The sequence below is a fragment of the Physcomitrium patens genome, chromosome 4 (assembly GCF_059467195.1).
Source record: "Physcomitrium patens ecotype Gransden chromosome 4, ASM5946719v1, whole genome shotgun sequence".
NCBI lineage: Eukaryota > Viridiplantae > Streptophyta > Bryopsida > Funariales > Funariaceae > Physcomitrium > Physcomitrium patens.
The window spans coordinates 21316494-21326339 of NC_143413.1; the positions used below are offsets into that span (position 1 = coordinate 21316494).

At 43.3% G+C, this 9846-nt stretch overlaps 2 protein-coding genes across 4 annotated transcripts; both read left to right on the forward strand.

Annotated features, from left to right (window-relative positions):
- Positions 1–1066: 1066 nt before the first annotated feature.
- LOC112281367 (aquaporin PIP1-1) lies at positions 1067–4030 on the forward strand. Of its 3 annotated transcripts, none has more exons than XM_024517789.3 (6): positions 1067–1222; positions 1457–1520; positions 2160–2540; positions 2665–2960; positions 3134–3277; positions 3443–4030. In XM_024517789.3, the coding sequence occupies exons 3-6, from the start codon at positions 2207–2209 to the stop codon at positions 3536–3538; spliced, it is 870 nt and encodes a 289-aa protein (XP_024373557.1). In that variant the 5' UTR covers positions 1067–1222; positions 1457–1520; positions 2160–2206; the 3' UTR covers positions 3539–4030. The 3 variants fall into 3 exon arrangements, with proteins under 3 accessions (XP_024373557.1, XP_024373558.1, XP_024373556.1); XM_024517790.3 differs by having other exon boundaries at positions 1457–1516; XM_024517788.3 differs by lacking the exon at positions 1457–1520.
- A 1776-nt stretch (positions 4031–5806) lies between these two features.
- On the forward strand, positions 5807–7902 carry LOC112281366 (uncharacterized). Its single transcript, XM_024517787.3, has one exon. The coding sequence runs from the start codon at positions 6438–6440 to the stop codon at positions 7590–7592; it is 1155 nt and encodes a 384-aa protein (XP_024373555.1). The 5' UTR covers positions 5807–6437; the 3' UTR covers positions 7593–7902.
- The last annotated feature ends 1944 nt before the right edge of the window (positions 7903–9846 follow it).

Consider the following 9846-nt stretch of genomic DNA (forward strand, 5'->3'; position numbering starts at 1 on the left):
TGCCGATAGGAGGAGGCTACCGCTGCAATCCTTGCGCTTCACCTACTAGTTTCGTATCTGCTGCTCTCTGGGCGTCGGAAGCTTGGAAATGGGTCCTGTGAAAGTAACAATCGGTGGATTCGTATCCATTTCTGACAACGGCCGTGCGTTTCAGCGGGAGAAATACATAAGGAAGCCCGCAGTCCATGTCCCTCTCGGATCTCTCGTTCAATGGAAGAGAGTGCTATTAAATCGTGTCCTGCGAGGTACTTTGGACCAAGTGCTTAAGCATAACTTAAAATTAAAAATGTTTGCGATGACTCACAAAAAGATTGGTTTCAATCAGAATGAGAAGGAATCTGATGCGGTTACTGTACGATAGCATCTTTGACCGATGCGGTTTGTCATATTGCGAAAATCATGGTGTTGTTTTTGGTACATGCGGACAGCACCATAGCAGGAAAAAAAAGAAAGTAAGACGATGAATGGCAAAACAAAACGCATTCAACTGTACCGTGGTTTTGAAGCTTTCGAAATGGCTGATTTTTAAAGGGAATACAGTGTGGGGAATTATCGCGAAGGGAATAAAGTCGTAGCCATGTCATGTATGTCCGGCCTACTAGGGCTTTCACCAAAAGTGAAGCAAGCACTCGTAGAGTCTTGATGACAAACAAACTAGTGCAGCTCAGGCTGTTCCGCAAACGTGGAATTTCTAGTTGTGTTAATGCCAGCCGGTTCATCCCTAACGAAGATGCTTCGTGGAGAGGATCAGCATGTCCAGTTGTAAAATGGCCGACCCCAGGAAATTGTCCATGGAACTCTACCAGTTTGTAAGATTGCAGCGGGCATTTCTCTGCGAGTACGGACCTATTGCTAAGTCTGCAGGTCGACAGTGTTCCAGTATTGTATGTCGACAGAACGGCAAAGTGCTTTCCTTCAGACGGAAGATAACGAGTGCAGCTGGGAAGGGAAACAATTAATTAAAGGTGTGAAGAAATCGAGATGATCGAGTGGGCCCAGAGGGTGTCGCTGCCAACCAAACCCATAAGATGCCGAAGCCAAGGGATGGGATGTACCAGCTACTAATCTGTCAGCTGTGCGCATCAGTTTCCAACCATTTTGGGACCGTTTGCTCAGCCCCTCTTCTCGTTCAATACTCAGCCAGCTGCGCGGAGTGCTCATTCCCACATCGCTGAACTGCTCACTGTGAACTGGACCAGCTTCGTGTTCTTCAGCTAGTCAGGTATGGTGGACATTGCTGCAGCTCATTTTTGCGGTCGTGGGTTTGATGCGCACATACGAAAGATACTCTTAACCAGTCGACAACTTTGTTCGGAATCTTCCAGCCGGAAAGCATGAACCTATCGAATCCCTCGTTTGCCACATTGTTGAGGCAATTGAAGAGTATCCGCAGGCTCTCCGCCTGCTGTAAGAGTTGTGTCTATAGTTTGATCTCTTTCGTGGTCTTCTTGTGTAGAGTGTAGTGGTGGCGGTATTGCTGGGTGGCAGTCATCGGGTGGCAAGAGTCTTCGAAACAGTATGTCAGTGAGATTTCCATTCTCGTGGTGTATAAATGGACGTGCGTTTTGATTAGGCTTTTCTTACTGCCGTGAGACCCCTTCTAAGAAAAAACGTACCTGAGTTTGCATACACGTGGTTCAAGAACTGACCTTAGGGGTTATGTTAGTCCGTTGCTCATGGACTCAACTATTCAAGTAAGGCAGATCGACAGAAAAACATCATCAGCTGACTAACATATTCTCTAGGAAGGATCCCACTTTTGCCAGGCATACGATTTCAGTCGACGTTAGGAGCTGATCATGAGCATAAGGGGACTCTGGTCGCACCTTGTGTTTACAGATTATGTGTGCGTGTTCATTATCTTGAACCAAGGTCCTTTGCTTTATTTCATGACCCACACCGGGAGGCGAAGAAACACTGAACGTGTCTTGGAGCAGTAGAGCATCGGAAGCACTACGTAGTTCATCATCGTGCGAATAAAAAAGAAATAATCTAAGAAATTAGGAATAATCTAATGAAGCTTACTTATTCGATTAAGAATATCCGGAAAATCTACGTTCTGGGGTTCACTAGACGAGACTCGATTCGGCATGGAGAAGAATAGCATCGAACTGCGTGTTTGTTTCTGCATATTAACAGAGTGGACATGTGAAGTGCAGGCGCTTGCAACTGAGAGGAGTGACTTGCGAGTAAAGAAGAAGCCAACATGCAGCAAGACAAGGATGATGATGTTGCTCTGGGGGCGAACAAATACGGAACGCGGTCTGCGCTGGGCACTCATGCTCCAGTACCGGAAAAGGACTACAGGGAGCCATCCGTGACGCCCTTTTTCGACGGGGGGGAGCTCCGTCTCTGGTCCTTCTGGAGAGCGGGGATTGCTGAGTTCTTCGCAACCCTTCTCTTCCTCTACATCACCATCCAGACAGTAATGGGTCATGTGCGAAACACAGACCCCTGCTTGGGGGTCGGAATTCAAGGCATCGCCTGGGCGTTCGGTGGAATGATCTTTGCGCTCGTCTATTGCACAGCAGGAATCTCAGGTTAAACTACCTCCCCTTAGCAGCATGAAGTTTTAAAAAATTTCTGCAAGTATCATGAGAAGTTGCAAAACCAGGGTTACATTAGCTGGTATAGTGATCTAACAAGGCCGTTATGTCTCTACAGGAGGACACATCAACCCAGCCGTGACTTTCGGACTCTTCCTGGCGAGAAAGGTGTCGCTTAACCGTGCACTCTACTACATGATCATGCAATGCTTGGGTGCGATGGCCGGAGCCGGAATCGTGAAAGGCTTCCAGCCTGACTTCTACCAAGCACAAGGTGGAGGAGCGAATGCTGTCAATCATGGTTACACCAAGGGAGATGGATTGGGAGCAGAGATTGTGGGAACGTTCGTGTTGGTCTACACTGTGTTCTCCGCCACCGACGCCAAGCGCAGCGCTCGTGACTCTCATGTGCCGGTATGTTTCACTTATTCACGGTGGTACATTTCAATTACAGGGAAAGTTGGAGGGTGGATGTGTTTTATCACTGATTTAATCAGATCTGAATTGCTGCTGACGACGACATAAAAAAATAAAAATAAAAATAAAAAAAACTGAAACAAAAAAAATAAAAACTCTTCGTCTTGCAGGTGCTTGCCCCTCTTCCTATTGGATTCGCAGTGTTTCTGGTACATTTGGCCACCATTCCCATCACCGGAACTGGCATTAACCCTGCACGTAGTCTGGGCGCGGCCACCATCTACAACACGCAGCACAATGCCTGGGCCGATCACGTGAGTTGCATTCTCTTCCACCACTCCTGCTGAAAATTCAAGGTTAAGGTTAGGACTTATCGTCTGGAGATTTATTTTCTATGGGTTCGGTCTAGAAACGAATGGTTATCAGGCACAATATGAAGGAGCTGTAACCTCTCTGAAATGTTGATTGTGCTGCTGCAGTGGATCTTTTGGGTTGGCCCGTTTATCGGCGCGGCTCTCGCAGCTGCATACCACACGCTGGTCATCCGCGCGCTGCCCTTCAGAAAACGGGTGTAACTTCCTGCGGAGGCGAAATGAGCTTCAACCAGCTGCAACACGTCGGGTTTTTTTTAATCAAGTGCTCATGCGTGTGCCATCCCCAAACTAAGAGTGCTGATTCGAAGAAGTTATCAATACTGCAGCTGCTGTCTACTCGACTTCTGTCAATTTAGTGCCGCATTCTTATGCTTGTGACAATATGGCTACGGCGATCGAGGTGGATGAGGCAATCTCGGTTGAGTCATGGATTTTCCTTTCTATGTTCAATAACAGTGTGTACCATAATATATGTAGCTACCACAAGCTTCATGTAGTAGAAATGTATTCCGACCAGTGATATTGGTCCATCCTGTGAAGGTTGCGGTTTTTTTATCTTCCTGTCTGGTTTTCTTAGTGTTAGAGTGACGGTTCAGCTCGTGTCTGGGAACGAGAGGATGTAACTGCGGAGGGCGCAGTGACTGCTCATTGTATTCTCAAAGAACCACTACAACCCTTTTTTCTTTTCGCTAATCTGGAGATTCCACCCTTCGCTATTGCCTTCTGTTTCGACCCCACTCTCTTCAATGTTCTAAAGCTGTGTTTCAAGCTTGCTCTTACGAGTTCGTCAATTTTGGAGTTCTAAACATATAGCACAGTCGAGGTTTCCTTCTTGCAGAATGATATAAGCTTGCTTGTTAAGACCTGTTGATTTCTAATGATGAAAGCCACCTGGGTTTTGTGGAGACTGTTTCTGCTAAAATAGCTAGATAATACTTATCCAGATTGGGTCGAATCCAACCTTATTGCTGCACCAACCAACGCTTGTATGAAGGGATGACGACGGAATGTTCGAACCTTGCACAATATACACTTCAATAGCTTTAGACTGATTTGTTACCTCACAGAATTCTAGCTGTCACTGACCACGATTGATGAGTTCCTTGCCCATGGCATTCCGCACATGATGTTATTTCTGCTACCGTAGGCTACTTTCAAAGTAATTTATGCTCTTAAACTAGATGAACGATGAATACTGTTGGTGTTACCTCGACTGCACAGTCTTAGAGATTGATGAGCTCTTAGCGACCCATCGATCAATGTGCCATGTAGGATATAATCATCCTTAGCTTTTTCCTATTCACATGCACGGGGATTAACATGTTGTTCCCTTTACAGCACCATCGTAATCCCAAGCACCGATCGTTCAAAATACAGTGTAGCGCTTGGACCACCGATGCTTGCTAAACCTCGTCATAATTCTGCCACTTCATGTTCGAGAAGTACATAATTTTCGTGCTTCCGGAGATGGTGCGTCCACCGGAAAAATGCGGCTCGAAGATGCACCAAATAAGACGGGCCACTGTGTCGGAATTCTCACTAAATATGTTCGCAATCTGATGAACATGAAGCAAACCTGCGATTTCTTTATTGTGATAAAAAGAAAAGAAAAGAATTCCCAAACGTTTGGTTTGATCGGGAGGTTTGGTGGCCACAGACTGAATTCTCACAGGCAGCGTCTCCGAGGGCTTATCAGCATTGTCAGAGCTGATGAGGTACTTTTGTTCTTTTCCAATGTTCTCGTTCCTCTTCGCACAGTCAAAGGAGGCAGGAAAAGTTTACTGACTAGCTGACTTGTGCTCCTACAGTGGAAAAGATTCCCTAAAGTGTTAAACTACGTGCAAAGATGTGTACAGTCGGAAATGGCGCCACGCGACAGCGCATGCCACCCCAAGCTTTGTAATGATCCACCCTACGAAACTCAAACTCAGTTGACCCAATTCGTACACATTCTCGATTCTGGATTACTTGGAGTGAGTGATCGTCTATCGCAACTCTTCACTGAACATAGACCTCGGAAGAAGAGGGGTTGCAAGGCAGACACAATGTTCGCATCACACTACTGAGCGAGAATTTTGGAAAAGCTATAGAATTCCTGCTTAAAGAATGCTTTTGGGCGCAATTTAGTCTATATCTGGATTATTCCAACAAATTTTGACTTCCCAAAGATGTGAAGAAACCATGCATGTGGAGGTAGTTGGGACACTGAAAAGTCTCAGAGACGAGAAAATGGCAATAGGCTGTTGCACAAAGGTTTGATCTCTTAAGCTCTTTTTCCCTTCTGGAGTAAAGGTACAAGGAGCTAGTCTCTCATCCGCTTCGTAGGACAACCAATGCGAGCATGCCAGATGCAAGCGATAGTGATCCTCAAATGGTCTTCGCCGAATGACAGCAGTGTGTTGGGTCCTCTATCAAAGTAAAGGCTTTAATCACTCCCGTGCTTCTCTGACATTTAAATGTCCGGGAGGAATTGAGGATAACTGAATTGCCTCAATCGGGAGGATATAGCTTTTTTTGTTCTGTGCGTATATAGCTTCGTACTAACTGCTGTGCTTGCCACTAGTGGCTGTAATTTTTTCAGTCCACTGTAGACGTTAAACTGGCAGTTTCGAAAAGACGTGAACATAGTCACAGGCTGTGTTAGAATGTATCATGGTGTATGGTTGGTTTGTGGAAACGGAAGGGGATAGGAAAACGAGGAAATGAAGCAAGAGAGGTTCGAGTCTGTTACAGTCCTGTAAATATATTTAGTACTTCGGTAATAATCGCAGAAAACCCAAGTGTAGGTACGTAAGGGAGAATCAACAGATGGAGGGAACGAGATGGAAGGATTTAGGTTTTCCTTGCCCACCGCCAGATTCTCTGTGATTTTGCACCGATGGCAGATTTTGTTGAAAGAAAACAATCTCCCTGAACTTGTAGTTGGAATGATCCACATGAGTTGACCCAAGAGCGCAGTGTTTCATACAATGCATGCATTCTATGCAAACAGCTTTTCGAAAGCCAGGTAGCAATTGGAACAGAAGTATTCTTCAAACTTTGATGCTACAAATGTTCGGTCTCTGCTAAATTTGGACGGATTTATGTGGACACTCACAAAATGTATTCGTCGAGCGTAGATCAATACTATCCTGAGTCCACGAACACGTACACGCCCGAAGGTAACTCAGCGGGTCTGACCACTCTCAGCAATGGAAACGAATACACGTTCGTGATCACCGGCAAAATCATGGTGGTTGCCATCGTGGTGTTCTTCATCGTCGTTCTCTTTGTGATTTGCCTGCACATGTATGCAGAATGGATCTTTAATGATACCCTAGATGTTTCTCAAGGAGGAGGGACTCCAGCACCATTCTTTTCCTTCTGGGCAAGGAGGCATGGCAACTCCGCTGACGGTCAAGTTGTCGTCAATGGCGACGAGCTCGAAATCCATGCAGTAGCGGGCCTTGATAAGTCGGTATTAGAAGCTCTTTCGACATTCAGGTACAAAATTGTGGAGCAGTCGGCTTCGAGTGCCACTGGCATTCAGGAATGTGCCATATGCTTGGTGAATTTTGAAGAGGACGACTTGGGCCGCAGCTTGCCCAGGTGCGGCCACAGCTTTCACCTCCAGTGCATCGACATGTGGTTGGATTCGCACACCACTTGTCCCTTGTGCAGAGTAGAATTAGAACCTGATGAAGAATTGGAGTCGCAGCAAGCGGATTCCGAAACGACGGGCATTTCAGAGTTTCATGTGGAGTCTTTGGTGGCTTCGAGAAGATTGCAACGTGGAGAATTATTTGAACAAAATATTCCCACGCAAGCAGTCCGAAGCTATCAGATGAACGAGCGCTCGAGTGCGGAGCAATTGCCCGAAACCGTGGAAGATTTGCAACTTGTTCAAATAGCTCAAGGTCAAGAAGCAGACAAAAGAATAGATTTAACCCCGTCCGACACGCATCAGCAACTGAACGAGGATCCCACACTCTCCGCTGCGCTGAAAGCCAGCTCCTCACAAGTGACAATCGACATTAATAGCCCTCCTGCGACATATCAACATGTTCAAGCGCAGCAGCACGCTCCAAGCGATGGTATGCCAAATTCTTCACCTCCTTCGTCGCCACTCTTCGTCCCAGTCATTTGTCCCATGTTTCGCACTGTCTCCAGTTTCCTCCGCCTTCCAAGTCGAGGCGGTCTGCTTCCAGCATCAACTGCAACAGCAGATACACTTGTGCATATTCAACCAAACCCTCTCCATAGCCAGCAACATTGATCTTTGAAACAACTCTCATTCAAGGCTGTTCGGACACCCACCAGCACGCCGCAGCAGCCACGGTGTGGAAAAGAAGGATGCTATCTATCTCACTCCTGACTGCACTTCTTCACAGACGTTTGCAGAGTTTCTCTCATACTGACCTCAGTCTGTAATGGTAGATTTCATGAGGTGCAGGAGCTTCATAGAATCAATTCATGCTGTCCCCAGTCTGGCATCCTGCAATATTTTATCACGATGTTGTAAACAAAATCTTCACACTGCTGTATATACTCATTCTATCCATTATAAATTGAATTCTCTCAACAATGATGCATGAACATGATATGCTGGTCAAGAAAAGTTTCATGAAGCAACATGGGCTCGATGCTCTCTGTCATTAGAACTTCTTGTTACTCAAAGTTTAGAGCGATCTATCAGCATCTGGACAGAACTAAGAACCAGGACATCACTAACACCTCAAAAGCATCGATAAAACTCGATGCTACTTCATCCTTCTATGGGAACTTCAATACGCTTCCAAGATCCATTTTGGTATCTAGAACTCAACATCACGGTTGATGAAACATGCAAGTTTGAACAAAACGAACACGTAACCCGACATGTGTGCTTGGCACTAGCTTCGATCACACAACTCCTGGTCGATCCTCACAATTTTACCTGCTAAATTCCACTGTTTGATTGCGTTCATTGTAGCAGATGGAGTGGAATCGGATTCGTCTCGTTAGCCTCGAGCTCTTTGTTAGCTCAGTTTTTGAAACTTTGCAAGCTCTCCATTCAACTTCACCGCTGAGGTCGATTTTCTCACAGTTTCCTGATCGATCGTCGTTTTAGATAATCCGGAACCCACGGCGAGCTTCACAGTGATATTATGTACTGTATTGTATATCAGGACTAATTTTATATCATTAATATATACATATATATATATGGAATGAAACGCCCTCAACCTTGAGGTCATACATCTGATGTCATGAAAAGCCTCTAGTCACGGATTTATTACAGCTTAATCTTGTAGAATTTATATGAGAATCAACAATATGGAGTAAGACTTTGATCGCATTGATAAAGTTTACAGCTTTATATATGTTGTTCAACTATCTAAGAATCATAAGTCACATCTAATTGTATCACAACTATTTAATTAGTGTACTATATTCATACTATATACAAATGTAACATTCCCACTAGAATACTAGTCTTGGCATGTTCACAATTAGTTGTTGTTTTTGCATGCAGTTGTTATTTTGTCATCTTGGCATGTTTACAATTAGTTGTTGTTTATGCATGCAATTGTTATTTTGTCATCTATTTTGTTATTATCTTGGAGTTTGAAGCACTTTCTTTATTGTCTGGCATTTTTTTTTTTTTTTTGTTTTGAAGCTTTCTTCCATTCCTCTTTGAGATTGAGGTATGTAGTAAATGCATGCATTTTGTAAGTGGCTTCACCAAGGTTGCAATTAGCACTTTGAATTAGTTGAAGAGTTTTTGATTTTTTTAAGATGTTTGTTGCATAGATTATATTAAAGTGGTGTTCTTAATCTCATACTTACAATAATTTTTAGTATTAAACTTTGTCTAAGATAAGTATGAGATATACATAACTTGTTTGTACTTTCTTAGCCTAAAAAAAAAATTTCTTGATGGATGCGACTTTATATGTTATTTTTTATATTAACTAGATTGAAAGTTTGCTTCTTTATTAGCAAATTTTTCTAACAAACAATGTTTTTGTATATATGCAAGTTCTTTAATAAAGGAGCACATTTTTATTTGAAATGAGTATTGCATATAATTCCTTGTAAAATTATTTAAGGGGGTTGAAATATATTTATGCCAATTTGAGAGAATATTGCATGGTGGAGTTTGTATACTCTAATTAGCCTTTAAAAATTGTGCATTTTTATTGATCTTGGATAATGGACAATTGAGTTGTCATAGATATTTCCTTTCTAAGACTGATCAAAATATCCAAATTTTCCATTATTAAAGCAAGAGAAGTAAATAATGGCTCCAAAAATTGAGAGAATACATGAATAGGCATAAATAATTAATATAATCAATGCTTGGGATAATAACCATAGATACATGATAATAAATAGCTCCCACATAAGTAAGAAGAATATAAAGGAAGATCAAAATGTTGTGTATAAGTGACCAAGGTTTGAATTGTTGAATCAATCTTAGCTAGAATCAAATATATTTCTACAATAATCATACAATACTTATGTTTGTCTTAAGATAAAAACTTGAT

Coding starts and splice junctions, on each gene's coding strand:
- LOC112281366 (XM_024517787.3), top strand. CDS start 6,438: ATGTATTCGTCGAGCGTAGATCAATACTATCCTGAGTCCACGAACACG.
- LOC112281367 (XM_024517789.3), top strand. CDS start 2,207: ATGCAGCAAGACAAGGATGATGATGTTGCTCTGGGGGCGAACAAATAC. Junction 2,961..3,133: donor CTCGTGACTCTCATGTGCCG/GTATGTTTCACT, acceptor TTCGTCTTGCAG/GTGCTTGCCCCTCTTCCTAT. Junction 3,278..3,442: donor ACAATGCCTGGGCCGATCAC/GTGAGTTGCATT, acceptor GTGCTGCTGCAG/TGGATCTTTTGGGTTGGCCC.